General features: G+C 37.4%; 1 protein-coding gene and 1 pseudogene across 1 annotated transcript in view; both read left to right on the top strand.

Moving 5' to 3' along the window:
• The window catches only part of LOC108738888 (LHFPL tetraspan subfamily member 6 protein-like), a 109,713-nt gene that overhangs the window by 23,731 nt on the left and 62,557 nt on the right, over positions 1-23,425 (top strand). Inside the window, exon 2 of the mRNA XM_025980326.1 lies at positions 16,694-16,917. Coding sequence (XP_025836111.1) covers positions 16,816-16,917 — 102 coding nt within the window. The 5' untranslated portion in view covers positions 16,694-16,815. The remainder of the gene's footprint in view (positions 1-16,693; positions 16,918-23,425) is intronic.
• LOC108738887 lies at positions 18,928-22,252 on the top strand (annotated as a pseudogene).

The following is a 23,425-nucleotide window of genomic DNA, read 5'->3' as shown; positions in this document are numbered from 1 at the left end:
AACCTTCACCTCAAATGAGGAGGTCAAAAACCTCCTCGATCAGTTTTTTGCCAGCAAAGACCAAAAATTTTATGAGCGTGGAATTATGCTACTACCAGAAAGATGGCAAAAGGTGTTGGACCAGAACGTCTCTCATACAGATTAATAAAGTATTTGTTTATTATACGAAAACTGTCTTTCATTTCCACAAAAAAAAAACGAAATGACTTTCCGAACAACCTATAGTTGTTCCACAGTACTTCAATTGATTTTATTATACGTGGAGTTATAAAAAAATAATTTAGGGTAAGATGGTGGCGTATTTCATATTTCAATGTTCAGACGTTTCATACGAACAAAAGAAAAAGGCAATTTCATACTCAGGTAGGTTCTCGTTATAACTTAATACAGGGAGAAACGAAGCTGCTGTCTTCTCCACAACTTTCACGATAATACAATTTAGCGGGAAAGTTAGACAGTTTTGCCAGCGGCTTAGTAACTTTGTATTTTAGACATAAAAGGACATGCATCTGAGATCTATTTTCTACAAGAATTATTTACAGTCGCACATGATAATAAATATCACTGAACAGTCTCACGACGAGTTATATTGTGTACTCTCAGGCACATCTGCTTGTTTATTTTGATAGGATTTTCACTGTTGTTAGAAACAATTTTTAAGAAATTGGGAGATATCAGAGCCGCACTCGCAATTGTAAAGAAAATTTTGGGTGTTTTATTCCTACCAGCTACTAATGTTGGTAGGTAGGCAGTCCCTTTGGACTTGATAGAAGAGCAGAAGGGCCTGTTCAGCCTTCTTTTAGGAATCGTGATATTATATGTGGATTCGTTGGCCAACGAAATCACAGAAAAAACTTGGTACAAGGCAGCCGGACCCGGAATCGAACCAGTATCCTCCCGAATGTTAAGCAACGGTCTAAATTTCTAGACTAGTGGTTCCTTGGTGCTCCGTGGAAGGGTCACAGGGATTCCGCGAGATACAGCAGTTCTTGTCTTAATAAAAATATACAAAGCTCTGCGAAAAGCAACTGTTCCTCACCTAAACATTTTTCTCATGACCAAACCAGTAATGACCCTAACGGTTAATTTTGTGACAAGGATAAAGACCACAATTTTTGCGAAAGAATTTTACCTAGACGCGAGATGAGAGGAAAGGATATTCGGTCTTACGATCATCATAAGGTCATTCGACCTAGGACTGATTGGACACGCACCTCCACTCTATCATATCCTGAGCTAATCTTCGCATTTCCCTAAAAGCAGAACAACCCACATCCTTAACTATTTGCGAACATTAATCTAGTCTAGGTCTACCTCTACCCCTTCTAACTCCCATTTCTGCCTCTAATATGCCTCTGATTAGACCCTTTTAGAACTTTTAAATTTTCCAATTTCCAATTTCCCTACCTGCCTCATTGTCCTAACATTTCGCACTCCGACTCGTGAAATTTTGCACCTAACCCTATTGCACTTATTGATGACATCCCTCGAGGTAGTCCCCGCTCGGACATTCGAATGGGGGACTAGTTTACGTCCGGAGTGCTTTACCCCAGAGGAGGCCATCATTTTACAAAGGTCCCTTCGGTCTTCTTTTAGACAAAAGTTGTATGCTTCCAATAAAGAGGAAATACTTGAATGTAACCTTGTGTATGGCCTTGGACATCATTTGCTTTTTGTTAATAAGAATACTTATTTTTGACACCAGCAATGGAGAGATTATTATTAGCAGTAAGTTAACCTAATTGTTTTTATTCCAACAGCTCCTTAGCAATGTTATTGCGATGCTGTTTTTGGTTGAAATTGAGCATGTTTGTTACGAATTTCATCATTTTCATACCTAAATCATTGGTAAAAATCGAATGGTAGGAGCCAATGGATATGTTTTCTCTAACGGTGATGCGACGATTGGCCAATACTATTTTCTTCAGTTCATCAATATTTTCGTCTGCTGTTGACGTGTTCGGTCGTCCGGCACGCTCTTCGTCGTTCACATCTTCTCGTCCCTCTGATAACATTTTGTATTACCGATAAACGTTGCTTCGGTCCAAGGTAGCTTCACCATATGCCACAGTCAACATTTGGAATGCGTCCGCGCATTGAATTTTGTTTTTCACACAAAATTTGAAACAGATTCTTTGATCCATTTTTTGGAATAGGCAAAAATCGAAGACGAGCCAAGATACGTGCAAGCAATGCAGCTGTCAAAAATTAACTGAACATTCAACATGACCGAACTTGTTGCTGTAAGTGAGAGATATGAGTACCAACATAACGCCACAAAAAAATTGAAAATGGAATATACGTAAGTCGCGGAAATTCAAAATTCGCGATACTTTTTGAACAGAATTCGTGTTATTATAATAATACCAAGAAAAAATCCGCTCCAGTAGTGACCATAAAATCCTCTGGATAAATTAGGTACCTTCTAGGTAATACCTTTAGGAGTATTAGATACTCTTTTCAAATCTGGCATAGATAAAGAAGCTGTTCAGTTTTCACTGTCTTTCAACAGTAGATACTCCTTAATAATATCCAATCGGAAATTTGTCTAAATTAAAAAAAAAGCATTTGCGAGACATAGTGTCAGATATATTTCGTTATCAGCTTGAACTCCCTACGGAGAGCACATTCGATTTACAAAAATTCGCCATAAATAACGGCAGTGCAAAAAGCAACGGATGTCCTGAGGGTGGACGGGAAACAGTGATGCCGAAATATGATTTACTGTTCAGACTTGAATAACCCGAATACGTACACAAAGGTTTATAAACCAAAGTGGCGGAAAGATATTAGCATATCATGTATATAAGCTTTTAGCAGAGATTACCATACATGTGTTTCTATGCATAATACATAAATATAGGGTAGGTAACACTTTGATCCCTTAAATCACAGCAATTGACTGTCTCTGTACCTTTTTTTCGATGGAGCCGGCTGTACGCACGAAAAAACATGACTCATGCGGCGTTACCTCGCTCTGAGGCGTTCCATTTAATGCTTGAAGTGCAAGCGAGAGCGCGGAACGAGCGACAAAGAGGCACAATCGGCCTCCGCGTTCGGCAGCGTTCGACATCTGTCTCTCTCCTACTTGAGTGAGCGATGCGTCCGCGTGGACAGCTGCTATACAATAATACATTTCCATTTACCTCCTTCTCTATATCCATACAAAATATCTATCAAACAAATAAAATTAAAATTTTCTTTTGAAAAATGAAACCATTCCATCAGTATTTTCTTATGACGTTGTCACGTTCAATTATCGTAAGTAAACCGACTTTACAGACAACCTATTTTTTGTTTAAGATTTTGCTACATTTGGTTCCTTCCTGTTATGTATTTCAGTCGTTGTAATACGCAAAAGGAAGATTACACAGGATGTTTCCGAGATAAGCAGCAAGACTGCAGGAGTTGATAGGACAACATAAAACAAGAAAAGTAAATGCATAGTTGTCTGAAAGTCAACAGCTTTCGAGAAAAAGGTAATACATGCAGCGACTGGTCTGACCTTGGTAGGACCACGCAGAGAAAAATACGACACTGCAACGCCGCATTCAATCAGTTCCTATATACTTTCATATTTTATACTTATGTATGATGTATTATATGTAATTTGATAGATTAGATTAGGTATGATTGACGTTTATGTTTACAGCCAACCTAGATTGGTTCATTATTTATAATTGTAGGCTTGTATTACGTATCTATGTAGATGGTTGAAGTCATTAGAAGTAGGACGATGTGTCAGCGTCATATGTTAGTGCAGAACTGTATTATTGCATGGACCAATGCGTGAGTTTCTAGATGAAAATTTCTCTAGACGCTACATCTGACGTACGGGTCCTGTACCTACCATAGGCAGTGTGTAGTCCTGATCTAAATTCGTTTTGTTCCTTCTCATGGAGCAGTATCTAACAGCGCACGTATCAAACGCCAGTGCAGAAGGCTAACGATTTACACGAGCGTTTAGGATCGCTGCAAATGAAGTACCTACGCCAAATATCGGACGTTTTTACGCGAAATAATTTTTGTAATGCTCGTATGTGTACGCGTCTAATTGAATATGTCACTTGCTTCATTGTCCTAGACTAGTTGTACTCTTAAAATCTTTTGAACAAGACATAGCATTCCCCAAAAGCTTTAAAGATTATGCTGTCCTTTGAAACATATTTTTTATATATATTATTTATGTGTAAATTATTTAAAAAAAACATTAATATATTTGCGTTTTTATAATTAAATTTATCTCAAAATTCAAATACTTTTGTATTTGTGTTAAATGCTGCATACAATCAGTGAAATGTGATAATTTACCTAAAAATAAATTAAGCACAACAAACTGTCCAAAAGAATCATCTAGTAAACAACCTAATAACCAACAACAAAAGCTGCTTCGACATCTCCATTTGTCAATAAAAATTAAACATTCGGTAGAAGTATATTCCATCCCTAGTATTTTTTACACATATGCCTCTTTCTAATAAAATATCTATCATTTATGATCCTTGTTTTTCATGCAACAAATGCATTAGTTAAACTGCCTAAAGATATTTGAGAGAGACCTTATTTGTTTTTGACTTGACAACGTCTTATAATTCCTTGGAGCGGGTTGCACGCACGAAAAAATATGACTCATGCGGCGTTACCTCGCTCTGAGGCGTTCCATTTAAGGCTTGAAGTGCAAGCGAGAGCGCGGAACGAGCGACAAAGAGGCACAATCGGCCTCCGCGTTCGGCAGCGTTCGACATCTGTCTCTCTCCTACTCGAGTGAGCGATGCGTCCGCGTGGACAGCTGCTATACAATAATACATTTCCATTTACCTCCTTCTCTATATCCATACAAAATATCTATCAAACAAATAAAATTAAAATTTTCTTTTGAAAAATGAAACCATTCCATCAGTATGTTCTTATGACGTTGTCACGTTCAACTATCGTCAGTAAACCGACTTTACAGAGAACCGATTTTTTGACTATTAGATCGCCCCACCTCCCCGAAAAAAAAAACTGACTACAGGCTTACTTCAATTTTCCAGATACATTTTAAGCTACTTTTGGCGTGTTGCTAAGCATCAATGGAGAGCCTAATATTATTAGTGAAATGTACAAGTTCGAATTAAATTTCTTTAGACATCAAACATACGATAAATGGTACAAAAGGTCAAAGCAAAGGGAAAAAGAGGGCTTTTGTAGCTTAACGCAAATAAATTCTTTGAGGGTTGCTTTTATCGAAAATCGGAGTAACGTTAAGAATATAAGATGAGATCCACGTTTGTTACATCAGGTGCCCTTTAGAAAGCAAAAGTTAAATTCCTTTATATTTCGTTTTATTCGTAATCTATTTATTATCTTCAGTAACCCTGTGTTGTCAATAAACGGTATACAAATAAATAATAGGTCACTGATATATTATTTCTTGGCGAGAACTTCTTTTCGTTAATTTTGTTGTATTAATGAAAAATAACGATCTTTTGTAACTTTACTGTATTAAATGCCACTTTAATGGCAGTTTCAATGCATTTGTAGTAGTCAAATATATTGTTTTAGAATTAAACGGATTGGTAACAGTTCTGGCGGTATCCTGCCGGTTGCTAATTTGGTGAAATCACTTCGAAGAAGTAATGGACTGTAGATTTTTGACGTGAAACTTCTTTGGGCTCGATGAGAGGCCATGAAACGACACATTTCGCAACGTTTTGTCTCGCGAAGCGATAGGCTATGAGAAAAGAAAGGCGCGCATGCGCATATCGGCATTACAGTCAGCTGTTAATGACCGGCATCTCATATATTATAGTATAATGTATATTCCCTACAGTATAGTGCTAATTAATTTTTTGGTTATATCTGTGCAGTTATATTACAGTAAGTGTATTACAGTAAATGTTTATTTAACAACAATTATTTTTTAATTAACAGTGATTCTCTTTATGTATTCATTCTAATTCCTTGTAGTTATTTATATTTTACTCTTTCTTAAGTACTTGGAAAAATAAACGGAAGCGAAAAAAATTGACCATTTTTTTGTTAGTGAATAAAGAACACTTACTTCGAGTACATTCTTGTAAACCCCTTTGTGCGCCGTATTTGTAAATGTGTGTGTCGTACCTGCGTTCTGGGATAGCAGTTAAACTGTTCAAAGAAAAAATAAACTATCCGGACGTTTTCAGAAAGCTCCCGAAAGTAAACAAAAATCGAGAAATGAATTGAAAGTGATAGCAGTGAAATAAATAGCGCAGTGAATAGTGATATATCAACAGTAGTGTAATTAAACAGAATAATTCGTAACCTAAGTTTAGTAATAATTTAATAGTGTTTTTAAGTTCTTTAATAATTAGTGTAAATAAATAGCTTTTGTTGTTATCAGTCTTAGAAGTTAATTTTGTTAAAACCCCCGAATATTACAATATTATATAACATCTAGTAAAGTAAACTGAAACTGAAAATTTGAAATAATTTAGTCTTGGTCTTGCATATTCAGTCTTAGTTTTAGTCTTGGACTTGTTTGTTCGGTCTTGGCCTTGGTCTTAAATTTTCAGAATACCAACACCAAGACCAAGACTGCAAGACCAATTTTGCTCATCGGTAATCTATACTGGTCATGTTCACGGGCCCTTTAGTCCGGCACTGCTCGTACCACCAATATTTACGAAATACATTGTCGTATGTCTCGAACCTAATAATGTTATCAAAAACACATTCTTGATTGTTCACTTCCTCTTGCGTTTTAAAGTTTTTAAGTTTCTCTTATCACTACCAGAGTAAAAGAAGTCGCATAGTGCTCCTTCCTTATTTTAACATTTTACTGATCCATGTCGCTAGCAGTAAATGTCTACAGACTACAATATACTTTCAATTACCTGATATACGTACCATGGTCCTACGAAATTGAGATTTGAAAAGACGCCCATTGTGTTATCTAAAGGATCACCTGAGTGTCTACTTATAATAATTCAGACAAGTCACGCAAGTGGACGTTCGAGCTTTAATCCTGGAAATTACATTTGCAGCCAGTTAAATTAGAAGCGTGCTGTCCCCTCCATTCCTTGTTTACATTGAATTTGTTATTTAAACAGAGCGTTCCGTTATACGGGGCCATGGCAAAAGCCATTTCACGGCGGCATTCATTCGAAGTGAATGACAATTCATGTTTTCCATTACCACGCACGTAACACACTACCGTTTCCATCTCAACACTGCTAACAAGATTCCGGCCTCATACAATAAATTCATCCTTTCGCGAAAGGGTGACAATATGATACGTTTCGGATTGTTGCTTAACACAATCAAATGCGTCCCCTTACGTTCCTCAAAAGAGCGAGCGGGGAATTAACAATAGAATATCATCAAAAGAGGATATACACATGCATGCCTATATCTATAGGATGTTTTTGAAATAAACAGCAAGCTTGCAGGAGGTGATAGGACATTATAAAATAAAAAAATTAAATAAACGCTTGGTGATTCCAAAGTTTAACGTTTTCGAGAAAAAAGTATACTTAAATGTAGAGAAGTCCCTTGTTTATTTAACGTTGTAGGCTTCTATGTATGTGGTTAAAATAAATTATTGAAAGTAGGTCAGTGTGTCAGTGTCACAGGTCAGTGCAGAATAGTATTAATATTGCATTGCTTAATGCGTGAGTTTATAGAAAAACGGTTTCCTAGGCGCTGAATTGGACGTAAGAGTCCTGTATTTTGGCTTTGTCTTGATCTCAATTTACTCCAGAGGGTCATAACCTGTGACGAATCATCATCAAAGCTTAATTATCCCAATGGAAGCTGCCGCACGATCCAAGATCGAAAAAGCGCACCAAGTTAGGTCGAATGTGAAGGCTTTGCTTACAGTTTTCTTCGATTGCAAGGGGTGCATTATGAGTTCTTGTCGCAGGATACAACGGTCAATAAGGAATACAACCTACGCAATTTGCTCGAGGCAATCCTCTAGAAACGCCCGGATTTGTGGAGGAACAAAAATTGGCCTTTACACCATGATAACGCTCCTGCTCATATATCGTTGCTTGTGCGCGATTTTTTTACGAAAAACAATACACTATTAATGCCGCAGCCACCGTATTCCCCAGATATGGCCCCGTGTGACTTTTTTTTGTTCCCGAAACTGAAGAGGCCCATGAAAGGACGACGCTACGTTACAATTGAGGAGATAAAGATGGCAATATAAGAAGGAGCTGATCACAATAAATGATTGCTTCGAGGATTGGAAAAAACGTTGGCACAAGTGTATATTTGGTGGGGATTAATTGAAGGGGACAAAATAGATATTCATATTCATGAATAAATAAATAATTTTTGAAAAAACACAAAATTCGCGATACTCTTTGACCAGACCTCGTAGCTGTTTAATTGTTATCGCAATTTCTCTATACGTTACCGATTTACGCCCAGGGCCGGCTTCAGATTACAACTTGGTCTGGTTTTCTTTCAATTTCTTTGTTCCTTAATCACGCTGCTTTGCTCACCATGTGTTCCCTACTGCATCTAGTTAACACCTTCCAAAGCTTGCTACTTATTTTAGAAACACTCTGTATTAATCATTTATGCCTTATATGTTCACATGTTCTTAAAAACAAGAAGCACGACAAAGTCACTGTAAGCTATTATAAAATTTTCTTTAGCAAACATCTGTTTTGACAGTGATAAGGGACAATTGCCTAATTTCACAAACAACGGCTGTCGGTAAGATTGACGGTTGTATTTATTAACTTCAGTTCAAAAGATTTGACGCCAAAACGATTTCCACAACTTCTGTTATTTTACAGAGTTTTAGTCCCGTCAAAGAAAATTATTTACGATGAGGCCTGGTGGTAATATTCAGTTTCGCTTTTAATTCGCATGAAAAATTTTGACTAATACATTAAAACTGTCATTTTTGTTTTGTTTCTGCATGAACAGTTTAAGCTTGACCACGAATTATTATTTTTATTTCATTGTTAATATCCACACCAACTGATTGTGAGTTTATTGATTTATTTAAATGTAAAAGTATGTAGCAAATAACGAACCACCAGGCGGTGACATATTTTGTATGCATGGGTTGAGCGAGCAGTAGCCCAGGGGGGCAGAACTGCAGGGGTGGCAAACATCCAATTTAATGTAAAAAATAACATAAATACAGACTGTGCCAGAGCGCGTTGCGAATCGAATTGCTTTTTCATTTGAACGCATCGACTTTTGCCCTCTATAGTCGAACTGAATAAAACGAAATATGTGCTGGGATACATAGTAGAAGTGAAACTTCAACGGACAAGTAGAAAAACGAACCGCAACAAAATTTTTACTTTAAGTTTTACGGGCAGATTATTAATGTACTTGTCAAATTTGAAAACCTGCCCGTAAAATTTCAAGTAAAACTTTGTCAGGTTTGCAAATTGGACTAGTACGTTAACAATCTGTCCGTAAAACTTAAAGTAAAATTTGTTGCGATTCGGTTGTTCACTTCTTCATTGCCATTTGTTTTTCCATTGTCCGTTAAAGTTTCAGTTCCGCATTGTGTCCCTACACACATTTCGTGTTGACATGTTTACTGCAAATTATGATAAGGTTTTTACACAGACCGCAAATAGAGGCAATGATGCCCAGCCATGTAGAAAGCAGAGGTAAGAAAACAACAGCTGAGCACAGCACATGCCGCCGGGACTCTGGCGGACTCCCCGCTTTACTCGCGGCTGCGCATTATATCCATCTAATATAGCCGTTGCCCTCTCTTTGCCGCCGTCAGCCTTTCTCTCCTTCCGTCGCTACCACCTCCCGTTGCTTAGTCGTCAGAGCATCGGTGCGTAAAGGCAATTCCCGGCGAGGGCGTAACAGCAGCAACATTTTTTCCTCATTAATTTATATTTAATAACTTACAGTGGATAACGATTGATTGAATTAATATTAAACAAAGATCCTTTCTCGGTATCTATTATGCCATGTTATGTAGGCACATTTGGTAGCAGGGAATATATGGGGTACGCGTTGTATGCTTGATCGAGAATTTGCATAAGGAACGATGAGCAACAAAGCAGTGTTTTCGATCCAAATTTTGGTAACGTTTTTGCCTTTATATATGAAATTATTTAGAACTCATTTCTTAAGGGCTATCCAATCGTACATCTGGGTACAATATTTGTATTACATGTATCCTGTACGTATATCAGATGGTCTTGACAGTCTCAGAAAACAAGTCCACATTTCTGAATCAAAACAAAGAGCATCACCACGATGACACGATAACACTCAGTTTATGACGAAGTCGCAAGTACTTCTATGTCATGGAAGCCGGATATTCTGTAGACTAGTCACGAGGTTACCACCATGTAAAGGGTTTATTCGTAACCTCAGGTTTATTCATAACCTCAATATTCACTAGCTCCTCTATGCCATGGAAGCCGGATATTCTGTAGACTAGCCGCGAGGTTACTACCATCTAAAGGGTTTATTCGTAACCTCAGGTTTATTCATAACCTCAATATTCACTAGCTCCTCTAAGCCGGATATTCTGTAGACTAGCCGCGAGGTTACTACCATCTAAAGGGTTTATTCGTGACCTCAGGTTTATTCATAATCTCAATATTCATTAGCTCCTCTATGCCATGGGAGCCGGATATTCTGTAGACTAGCCGCGAGGTTACTACCATCTAAAGGGTTTATTCGTGACTTCAGGTTTATTCATAATCTCAATATTCACTAGCTCAATCTTCCATAAAAGCTTCGCTTCAAAACAATACAAAATTATCAGTGGGAGCCAAATTTGGACAGTATATGTGTATATGTGTTGAACAAAGAAATTCGAAGTGGTCAGTATTCTGTCGGAACTGCCAGAAGCGGATCACGATTTCGATCTTGTTGGATCTCATCAGCGTGTCGCAGACAGTTTCGACAGAATACGGACCTTTTTTTTGTTTAGATTATTTTCGAGGAGGGGAAATCTTTAAAAGACACCCCCTGCAGGGAGGTATTGTCGGATTTTTACCGACTAAAACCCCTCCTCAAGTGGGGAAAGAGAACACAGTAGTACAATGTTGCATTTAGTGGAATTCAATATTCTTAACAAGGTCCATTTAAATAGATGGATATCTACTTGCTGAAGAAATCCAATAAGATCGAAATCGCGATCCGCGTCTGGCTGTTCCGACGGAATACTGAACTGACCACTTCTAATTTCCTTGTTCGATTTTAGTAACGTGCCTATCACGTAGTGGTGAGCTACGCCGTGAATTCAGTTCAACAAGTAGATTGACCTTGGTAAGCATATTGAATTCCACTAAATGTAGCATTGTACTACAGGTGGCGTTTACCGCGTCATTTGTACGATTTCTTGGCTATGTATTGTTTCGTAATTTTAGATAACAGTTTTGCTTCTTACGTAGAAAATAGGAAATGATGTAATAATACCTGCAACCTTTTCTTGACTTATCGTTTCACAAAAGGCTAAACTAACATTGCAGAAATCTCTACGAAGTTTCTATCCGTATGTGCTTTAAACAACTCCAATGTCGAGATGTAAAACAGCTATTCGACTGCGTAGCTACGTACGTAAGAAAATCCTCAGTTTGTTTAGCGAGATACAAAGGGAAGCACAATGTGTATGTGTGTGTTTGTAGTTGTTTCAGATAGAGAGCATGTTGAAATGCAGTAAATTTCATGTAGGGAAGATCGCCAGAGAATTGCAAAGATTTACAAGTCGCAAAAGCGCTTTCTTCGGAAACGACGTGTTCTTAAATACAATTTCATTTGAAATTGGCTATAAACAAGAAGGAGCTCCATGAAAATATCGATAGGTAATATAATACTAAAGATAGAAAAACTATATTTCGATCACATCAAATACCATAGCAAAATATGAATCATACTTAATCTTCGCAGCTGGTGATACAGTGCAAACACCACTATTAGTCTAGAAAAACTCCAATACTCAAAAAAATTAACAAATGCTTGCATAGTTTTCATAGAAAATATTTCATAGTTATGTAAATGTAGAAAATTAAATAGGTACTACAAAAGGTATTTTGAAAATATGTGTTTGGAACTTAACATTTGAAATAGCAAATCGAAAAAGTATTTGCATTTTGTATTTAAATACATTTAAAAACCCATTTTGCACATCTCTATATATTGGTACTTTTAGTGGAATTCAAAAATGTACAACACTTTTCATAAACCATAAGGATATCAACCTGTCGAACTGAAATCACAGCTTAGATAACCCTACGTTATAGGCACGTAATTAAACAAATCAAAATGTTCGTATGGTATACTTCGTTTACTTTCTGTAGCGATATGACCTTCAGTTTGACCGGCGCAAACTAGAAAAGAACAGCACTAGGCCAGACAAGGAAGGAGACAACTCTTGGCCAAACTCTTAACATGTGAGGAGCGTATAGTCCGTACAGTACTGCACGGAAAAATTGACCATTTTATCCACTAAAATTGCATTGCTCAAATGTGCTGTTATTGGTACCATTTACTACTGAAAATATCAAGAAGATGTTTATTTATATTTGAAGACATATTAAAGGCTCTAACGCTTGTTTTCGACTCGCACTACTATTCCTGATTGAAGAAAACTTTTGGCAGGTACTGTATGAAGAAGTATGTTTAATGAACAAGAGTCGAGAGTATAATGAGCTTTTTTCTCCCTACCTACGATTTTGCCAGAGCGCATCCAAGACGTAGTATAGTCTGCGATCGGTTTTAATACGTGCTTATAACGCAGAGTTAGCTACGCCACGTCATGGATTCGACAAGTTGGTACCTTGTTGAACAATTTTGAATTGCACTAAAATCAGAAATACAGGGTGTTTCCGAAATAAGTAGCAAGTATCAGAGGGTGTTAACAAGATGAAATAGGGATTCTCGTGGTGAGTACAGCTGCGGGATTGAGAAACAAAATTTTTAGTAAAAGAAGACGACAAGTTACAATTCGAAGCCGGTCCTGGGCGTGAATTGGCAACCTAGATCTGTAGGTACTTTTGCACCTAGTTTAGATAAGGACTCAAAAGCTACATTGTTCGAAAACATAAACAATACCGCTTTTCCATCTTCTAAAGTAAACAACAACAAAACTACTACTGCACATAATGTTTAGATGACCTATCACGGTAATAATGAATTAATAACAACGTTTGTTATTTTTATATAGTATGTAGCACTATTTAAACTACACCTTAGCATGTAAGTAAATTTGAATTCCGCTCTAGAAAACAGGTATCGAGACGTCTATCAAAACTACTTCTGAATGAACAAAAAAGTTCCGCAATCACAAGAACACTCTTTGAAAACTATTGGGCTCTGCAGTACTTTCGTGTCGAAGCCACTGATACAATTCCACTATCTGCTGAAAATCAGTATTTTGCAAGGCTTGTATTTACTGTAAATGATAAGGATGCAGCAATAGTACATACTTAGGAGTTGTTTTGTGGGGAAATCAGGGATTTCATCTTCGTAAGGGTGATATGGTTCAGGCGACGACGCTCACGAAGCGCAAATGTAAGGTGACAAGACATGATCTGACGTACCATTGACTAGCTAAATACATCAAGGTTACAACGTTAAAAGAACAAATAACCACTAACGGCAATAACATAAACACTTTGAATCACTCTTAATTGAATCAAATAATTAATAAACAATTCATGAGCGAAAAATACAAAAGAAATAATACAACACTGATGCTGCTAATTGCCAGCTGTTGAATACGGCGTTGCATTGTCGCGTTTCTTTTCAGAGCCGGAATTAGACTTGTCTGCATTTTCAACCACATTTTTCTTGAAAATGGTGAAATTTCCGAATGTTATTATTTTATAGTGCCCTATCTCCTTATGAAAGGTTGCTACTTATTACAGAAACACCCTGTATACCACACATGGCATTTATCACTCTGTTTGTAATAATTCATTAAATTTTTAAGAAAATACTAATTTATTTTTTTTGACTAACCTGCTAATGTATCTTATCTGACATAGCTAGTTAGTATCAATCTAGCCTATCAAATTAAAAGTGTTTCGATACTAGTGTCATCCCCATTTAGGGACCACAAACTGAACTTAAAGAAATTAGACGAATATCATACAAATCGCTTTCACAGTCAGTAAAATTTAATTATTAATAAATAATAATTCTTGTAATTATCATTATTGTTTTATTACTACTTTATTTAACTTTCTAAAGTAAAGATATTCGGTCACAATAATATTATTTCAGACTCATTCAGCCATGTAATGAATCGTTAATACTTCAGGAATGACGGAACCTGTCTTCACAAAATTATGTACAAATATTTGCGTACCTAAATATAAAATTTCCAATTAAATGAACTTCAAAATCAAACCACTGTTTGTTTAATTATAATGCCACAGGCAGGCTCAGCTTCGAGGGGTACGAAAGCAAACGAATGAAATAAAAGCTTTTGACGAACAACTTACGAACAAACACCTAAATAAAAAAGTTGTCTTTATTTACCATTTACTAATAATTTAAACTATGCTACAGACTTCAAAGTATAAATCGTCGGTAATGTGTTGAATTACTCAGATTGTGTTTACAATAAAAATGAGCAAAACACGTGCCCCCAAAGAAAAGCTTAGTCATAGAGCGTAGTGGGGTAGTCTCCTTTTTAATTTATTTAGGCCAAGTCTAAATTGCTCCCTTCAAATAAGATGATTAATATCAGGTAAATAGCAGTATATCGCCATCTATAATTGTTTACTGCTAACTACAGTGAGTGAAGACGGCAAACCGTCTCATCACCCTGTCTTACTCACTTCTCGTGATTCTTCAATCTGAATTAAAATTGGTTACTGATATAAGTAGCTATTTAAACGATCGCTAGTTGGTCTATATAGGGTGTCCCAGTTATTAATATTTATACCACAGACTCCTACGGGCATTTGGAGCATAAACTGTTATAACACTTTTGACTTTTGAAACAAAATAAAAAATTATAAAATTATAACAGTTTTGATGCCGGCCCTGCACAATCTCAAATTAATTACGATTGCCAGCTGATCGTAGAAAAATTCACCTTCAGTAGGTCGGAATCAGCTGCTTTTTGGGGTGATGTTATTGTTTATGTTTGGTATTAAGTTACGGATCAGCCGAAGAAAATGCACTCGCGTTAAGGTCCATTAGATGACTGAAACACGTTAGAAAAACTATGTACCTATCACAATCGAAAATCCCATGATCGTAAACTGAAGTGGACCTAATGTAGCCCATGACGTCGAGTATTATGTTATTTTAAATAGAAAAGAAATTTTAACGACTACGGAATAGTTAGAAGCGGTGCACAAACAACCCTCACCACCCAGCGTTTGGTAAAGGTTTGTAACATAACGTACTAGTGTACGAAAACAAATGTATGTGTTATGGTTGTAAAAGTTGAGACAAGATGCAGACCTACTTTGACCATTCACATGTGTTAAACGTTAGTTTTGCCTGGCAGGGCTCATTAACCCCACGTGGAGTAATACAAGAATGTGTCCAGAAGGACCAAGTTGGTTATTGTGTTTTCATTAAATGTAAAAAGCTAAATATTGATATAATCTCGTATAATTACACTGCTGGAAGTAACTGGAATAAATACACATAATGTTGTAGTTTCTAACAGGTTGTTCAGTTCGCTTTGGATTGTTGTGGAATTTACTTGTTTTTTAGTGTTAGTTTATTTTTTTAGTGGTCATTTCATAAAAAACTATTACAATAAGGACAAGTAGTAGTGTGATAGTGCATTTCAGTAGGGTTCTTATTCAACCGTCAGTTGGTGGTGAGTTACATCACCAATGCCTATCCTATAATTCGAAAATTCGCAGCAACTGGGTACGTCACTGTCAGTGTTGCATTGAAGCGAATGGCGGACAATTTCAACATTTTTTATAAAAGGTACACTTTTCTCTTTAACTTTTACCTTTTTTTCACAAGGTGAAAGTGCATCCGGCGTCTTCCCAATAGATACTTGTTACATCTACCCTAGATCAGCTGAGCAATGTTAGTCGCCTAGATCCAGGCCCGTAATGAAACACATTGTACGTTCAAATTTAGAAAGACGATTTGCGACCTCAATTGTTACTGGATTGAAAAATTGTATAACATTTTTTTTTTATTTTGTGTCAGGAAGCAATGTTTTTTTTTTAATTATTATAAATGGGACACCCTGTATAGCCCAGTAGTGTTACATAGTAAACATAAACCCTTATTTAATTCACTGCTACAAAGTTGGTACGTCTAAATTGTTTATTTAAAACTGCAAGCTTACACCTATTTACCTACTGTGTTAGTAAGTAAATTAGAATAATTATTATCAAGAAACCGAGAGTGGGGGACGAATTTACGATCACGAAGGTGCAAGGTGGTGAGACGGCTTTCCGTCTTTCCTCACCCTGTGATAGTTTCTTGTCATTTCTACGTTCCCCAATTGACTAATAAGGATAGGAAAGAGTGGAGGTGCGTGTCCAACCAGTCTTAGGACTGACGACCTTACGATGATGATTGTGGTGATGATGTTTGTCGGCTTTCGAGTGCATCAAATTTGTCGCCGGTATCGATTGCCTGCGGCATTCGCTCCTAGCATATCAATATGTTTTTGTATTTGTGTTGCCTAGTTATTGTATAGATAAACTTTCTTGTATATTTTTGTTGTATCTAAGTAGATTTCTCTTTTTTCTAACAGTTGTAAAAACGCATACATTTTTTTATCTTTCAGATGAAATTCTTTCGTATGTCGTTCCGGCCTTTGAATGTTCGCTAAACGGAAATTGCATCGACGACAACGTAAAGTTCAAACAAAGACGAAAGGATAAACGTCATGCATAAGCAAATAATGCAATGGCATCGTCATTGACTGTCGCGGGTTTCCTTTGGGCGGCTCTGTCTGTGACAGCAGCCATCCTTTGCTGCACAGGATTCTACATGCCTTTCTGGATACAGGTAAGGAGCATTATCCAAATATAATTACCCAACAATTTTGTCTGCAGGAACTTTAGAATAGTGAATCCTTGATAAAATATATATTATTAAACCTGCAAAAACAATAAATCTGCTCTTTAGATAAACAATTTTTAATACACAACTGTTTAAACATACGTAGAATTTAGACATCTTTTTAGAAGTGAGTTAGTTTAATATGAAATATTATTCTGAAAATATATTTCTGAATTTTTTACCCACTACACACTACCTCAAATTAATGAGGGAAAAATTGTTGCTGTTGTCACACCCCCGCAGGAAATCGAACCCGGGACAACAGTATATAGTTACATTAGTACGACGGATCGTTAACCTTGTAGGTCGGTTAGTCGTGGTTGCTGTTGTCACCTCTCGTAGTTTAGAGGTTAGAACATTGGTGCGTAAAGCCAAAGGTCCCGGGTTCGATTCCCGGCGGGGGTGTGACAACAGCAACAATTTTTCCCTCATTAATTTGAGGTGTTGTGTAGTGGGTAAAAAATTCAGAACTGAATTTTCAGAATAATATTTCATACACAACTGTTTGGTATAACTTTCGTTCTCGTGTTTACTTTTTCTTGTGAACATGAATACGTCAGTACGGTCGAACTGCTAAAATTTTTAACGCTTGCTGGTATATCAGGTTTTAATTAACGATAAATTTTCGTTACCTTGCAGACTTTTATTGTTTATAAACAATTACAGGGGTTCGTTTCAACGGTATCAACTCAACACTTTCATTGAAAATTCGACAACCAAGAATTAAAATGTCATTGGTTTAGAGTTTAAATTACTTTTTGAGGAGGACTTAATGTGGTTTTGGACGTTGACGATGGTGGATTTTAATAGAAAAAACACCAGAACGAAGGCAAGAACCATTAACTCTATAGTTGTTTTTCCCAGCTATCCCGGTACTCGGCAAAATCATTATCCGCTGCATCTCTAGACTCAACATTTCTTATCTTACGTAATACGAAATAATTGGAAAATAGTAAATTCTGTGTTCATCATCATAAAGTCGTCAGTCCTAAGACTGGTTGGACACGTATCTCCACTCTTTCCTATCCTGCAGCTAGTCTTCGCATTTCCCTAAAACTAGAAGAACCCACATCCTGAACTATCTGCGAACAGTAATCTAATCTAGGTCTACCTGTACCGCTTCTTACTCCTGCTTCTGCCTTTAATATGCCTCTGACTAGACCTTCATGCCTGAGAAGGTGTCCTACCAACCGATCTCGCCTATTTTTTATTGACTTCCATAGAGTCCTCTGTTCTCCTATTCTTTCTAAAACCTGTTCATTTCTAATCTTTTCTATCCACGTTTTCCTCATCATTCGCCTACAACACCACATTTCGAACGCTTCTAACCTTTTCTTTTCCGCCATGCCCACTGTCCATGTTTCGCACCTGTACAGCGCCATGCTCTAGACATACACCTTTAACAACCTTTTCAAATTTTTAAATTAATCGTTCGCGAACATAGAAGTGACTTAATAACCTAATAGAATAACGAAGCGATTGTAGGCAATACAGCATTAATTATTATCCAATTAAGTACTTTTAAATACATTGTGCATTTAATATAGATCAATATGGCCATTTACAGCATGTAATTTAAATGAATATTTTTGAAGACATTACAGATTTAAAATGCAGGGACATAGTAGTTGCGGCGGTACCGGCCGGGAGGCCGGTTTGTATTGTCTAATGACAAAAAAACTGTGAATGTTGTATATAAAGACATTCTGTAGTATATTTAGTATGTTCAGGGGGTATCTTTTGAAGATTTCCCCTTTTCGATAATAATCTAAACAAAACAAAAATATATTTAGTATCAGCATTGCACCCGTGCGAAGCTGGGGCGGGTCACTAGTAATTTATAAACATGACAAGAGTAATAATAAAAGTGAAATATTAACCGAGTTTCCTAAGTTCTTTTGGATGTACAACTTAAATCTTCAATTATGAATTCCGTTAAGTGATTCAAAATCAATAAAGTATGTTGACGTTCTAAAGCTACCAATGACATTTTACACAATGTCACAATGTCAAATTCTAAGTTTTCCTGAATAATCATCCGGCTCGAATCATTTAAATTCTAGTTTTTAATGTTTATATTAATATGGCGAACGCCGCTTTGGACACGACCTCATCAAAATTTCGAACAGCATCGTGGAAACTTTTCCGACGGTTCGGAAACTACATAACGCCTGGTAATTATCACCAAATTCATACAGCCACTGCATGCAATAATAAGTATAAAGTGTGCAAACCGCAGCTCAACGACCTAAAACGTGTGAACGAATACGTAGAAGAAGAAAGAACCTCAATTAAACATAAACCAGGGCTACATGGTATACAAAATACAAATTATTTCGTAGAGAAAGAGAAAATCCCAAAAATTCGTTGTCATCACGAACGCATATTTGAAACACCGTCTGACGTCAAGATATCTCCAAACATTTTGAAATCTTTGAAGATAAATTATTCAACGGCTGCTCCCACAGGAGCTGCAGCCCTAAACGCTTATATAGCCCTTCAGGAATTGATCAACAGTTATCAAACGAGGGGTTATACCAAAGCTAAGGTTGACCCCCTTCAACTCCCAGCAACAAAAGTCACAACAGCATCTCCTCCAGATCCAATAAACGACTTTGAACTATTCTCAGAAAAAGATTTGAATTTGGGCTTTGAACTTCCCCAAGAAACATTCATTGGGGGCCCAGAAAAGGTTTTACCACTCAGAGAGATTATAAAACGTCTAAACGAAGTATACTGCGGATCCATAGGCGTCGAATATACGCACATCAAAAATAAGGAGCAAGCAGAATGGATGAAGAAAAGAGTAGAAACTCCGGGAGCTTACAATTACACTAAAGAGGAAAGAATAATGTGTCTGCACAGGATGTTGACAGCAGGATCATGGGAGGCTTTCTGTGCCCGCAAATGGACTACCGAAAAAAGATTCGGATTAGAAGGTTGTGACGCACTTATCCCATTGATCGAATTTATAATCGATAGGAGCGCTGAACTTGGAGTCGAAACCTTCGTCATTGGAATGCCACATCGAGGGAGACTGAATCTGTTCACAAGTATTTGTAGAATGCCTTTAAACTCAGTTTTTGTTCAGTTTCACGGCATCCAACCAGAAGAAGAAGGTTGCGGGGATGTCAAATATCATTTAGGAGCTTGTGTAAAGGTCCCGAACAAACGTGCGAAGAAGGATGTAAAAGTTATACTTCTTGCAAACCCATCCCACTTGGAAGCTATTGACGGGGTAGTCCTGGGCAGAGCCCGGTCAGAACAGTTCTTTACCGGTGATGAGAAAAGGAGCAAAGTGATGGCCATACTGTTTCACGGAGATGCCGCATTTTGTGGCCAGGGGGTTGTCTACGAAACCTTGCAGATGGCTAGTTTGAAGAACTACTGCACCGGAGGCTGTATTCACATTGTGGTAAACAACCAAATTGGCTACACTGCAGAACCGAGGCAATCGAGGTCGTCCCTTTATTGCACAGATATTGGAAAAATGATCGACGCTCCTATTCTACATGTTAATGCTGAGGATCCGGACAGGACGATTCCAGTCGCTTTCATAGCTTCGGAATTTAGACAAAAGTTCGCAAAAGATGTCATTATCGATATTGTAGGATACAGGAGGCATGGACACAACGAAGCCGACGAACCAATGTTCACTAATCCAACAATGTACACTTTAATCCGATCTATGCAACCTGCTTGGAAGACTTACGGAGACCGATTGGTCAAAGAAGGAACCGTCACGGATAACGACGTTAAAAAATTTCTCAAAGATTTTGACGACAATTGTCAAAAAGAGCTCGACATATCTTTGAAAGCTAAGACTGTGAGATTCAGCGATTGGCTGGACAGTCCTTGGCCAGGATGGTTCAAAGGCAAAGATCTACTCAAATTCGGTCCAACAGGTATTAAGGAAGATGTACTGAAGCATATTGCGCAAAAATTCTCCGAACCTCCGCCACAATTCGAATTACATAAAGGAGTTGAACAAATTCTGAAACAAAGGCAAGAACTGGTTGCCAAAAGGCTCGCTGATTGGAGTTTAGGCGAAGCATTTGCTTTTGGATCGCTATTAAAAGAAGGAATCCACGTTAGATTATCAGGCCTAGATGTGGAACGCGGTACTCTTTCTCATAGGCATCACGTGCTTCATCATCAAAGCGAAGCTAACAAATCTTACGTACCACTGAGTAACTTATGGCCCGATCAAGCGCCGTACACCGTTTGCAACAGTTCCCTCTCACAATACGGTGTTATGTGTTTTGAAGCAGGCTATTCAATGACAAGTCCGAAAGCATTAGTTATTTGGGAATGTCAATACGGTGATTTCTTCGACACTGGCCAACCGGCGCTTGACCTGTTTATTAATTCAGGCGAATCGAAATGGATCCGTCAAAGTGGCGTCGTGCTACTACTTCCCCATGGAATGGAAGGACAAGGTCCAGACCATTCGAGTGCTAGAGTAGAACGTATCTTACAACTGACTAGTGATGATCCGGAACATGTACCGGAATTTTCTAAAACATTCGTTGAACAACAATTGTTAGACGCCAACTGGATTGTCGCCAATTGTTCAAACTCCGCCAACTATTTTCACATTTTGAGGAGGCAGATAGCTATGCCTTTTCGCAAACCTCTGGTATTGTTCACGCCCAAATCGTACTTAAAACGTCCTGAAATACAAAGCTCTTTCGACGAAATGACTGAGAACAGCGGATTCAAGAGAGTCATTCCTGACCCAGGTCCTGCGTCCAAAAACGCCGGCAACGTTAAAAGGTTGATTTTTTGCAGTGGTACGGTCTATTACGAATTTAAAAACGAGAGGGCGAAAAGGAAATTGGATGATAAGGTAGCACTCACGAGAATCGAACAACTATTTCCAGTTCCGTATGATTTGATGCTGCAGGAGTGCGAAAAATATGCGAATGCGGAACTGTATTGGGGACAAGAGGAGCACAAGAACGCAGGATGCTGGAGTTTCATGAGACCACGATTTAAAACATTGTTGAAAGGAAAACGAAAATTGACTTATTGTGGCCGGCCTCCAAGCTCTCCTGCGGCCACTGGTAGCAAATACATACATAAGAAAGAACTCGAAGCACTTCTCAAGTTTGCCTTCGACAAGGTATAGAAGGGTAGGGAATGTACAGTGGAGATTCTAACTCGTGCATTACATCCTTTAACTGGATATGTCATAATTTATTCTTCTTGATTTCTTGTAAATATGTACTTATACCTATAAGGCTCTGATTTTGGATGAATATACACGATCTGTCTTACTTTTGATGGTGTTTATTTGTGTAATTTTTTCTCTACTCAAAAATCTATTTGTGGTACCATGTTAAATTGTCACTACTTCCTAAATCAAGTGATTGTGATGTGGTTATTTGTAGATGTAAATTGGGGTTCTTTTACATTTAGAGTTATTTCGAATTAATAGCGAGAAGGTTATCCAATCCAAGTAAACGACTCAAACTAAAGATTGAGATCTGAATATTTATTGACATTCAATTCGAGTCGGCTAATAACAAATAATATTAATTCAAATAATAAAGCCAATAGGAGAAATGTTATTATTATATTATTGGTATATTTTTATGTTCATATTAGTTTTACGTCACGGAAAAATCATTAGTCGCACAAAAAAAATCGGCCTGGGAGTCTGAGTATGTATACTGTATCTTATCGGTGTCGCTGAATCAAAATCATCATGCTAGGGTTTGGACATAACCTTAAAAAACACTTCAAAATCCACTAAAACTGTTAAAGAATCGACCTGCGGGTATGACAACGTGTAGCGTATGTTTTTGGGGTCTCTGAATCCAAATTCGCTGTCAAATTAACTCCAGCACGTCAACGCCTGAACATAACCTTAAAAAACACCTCGAAATCCACTAAAACCAAAACCGTTAATCGTGATAATCAAAAACGATTTAAAACCTACATCATAATTTTTTAAATTCCTAACCCTAGGACCATATGATCCCATAACTCTATATCCTCGTAATCAAAATACCTACTAAAACAATATCGCTCAATCTATCATTGCGAAACTATTCATGGCGAAGATTTCACAAAATTAAAACAGAATACCCTCATGATTACCAGCTGTTAAACTCTGTATAGTCCTGTAGGTTCACCAGCATTAGCATTATTCGATGTACAATGAGCGGAGGTATTTTGGATTTGGATTTTGTGAAATTTACGTCACAAATAGTTTCATGGTGAGAGATTAAGCAATATTAGGATCCGTCAAATGGGAGGGGCCTAAAAACATGGCGCCGATTAGGGAAAATTTATCGTAGTTCCTATAGTGTACCGTGCAATTTCCATGTTTTTAAATTACGATAAAATGATAAGTATTGACACAATATGTGATTGGGCTGACACAAAGCCTCGGAAAGGAAATTTCGTTGAAGGTGAGCGTGTTTTTAATGCCAATCACATTATAAAA

Source organism: Agrilus planipennis, unplaced genomic scaffold (assembly GCF_000699045.2).
Source record: "Agrilus planipennis isolate EAB-ADULT unplaced genomic scaffold, Apla_2.0 scaffold210, whole genome shotgun sequence".
NCBI lineage: Eukaryota > Metazoa > Arthropoda > Insecta > Coleoptera > Buprestidae > Agrilus > Agrilus planipennis.
The sequence above is the reverse complement of the archived record's forward strand: the minus strand, read 5'-3'. Positions and strand labels throughout refer to the sequence as shown.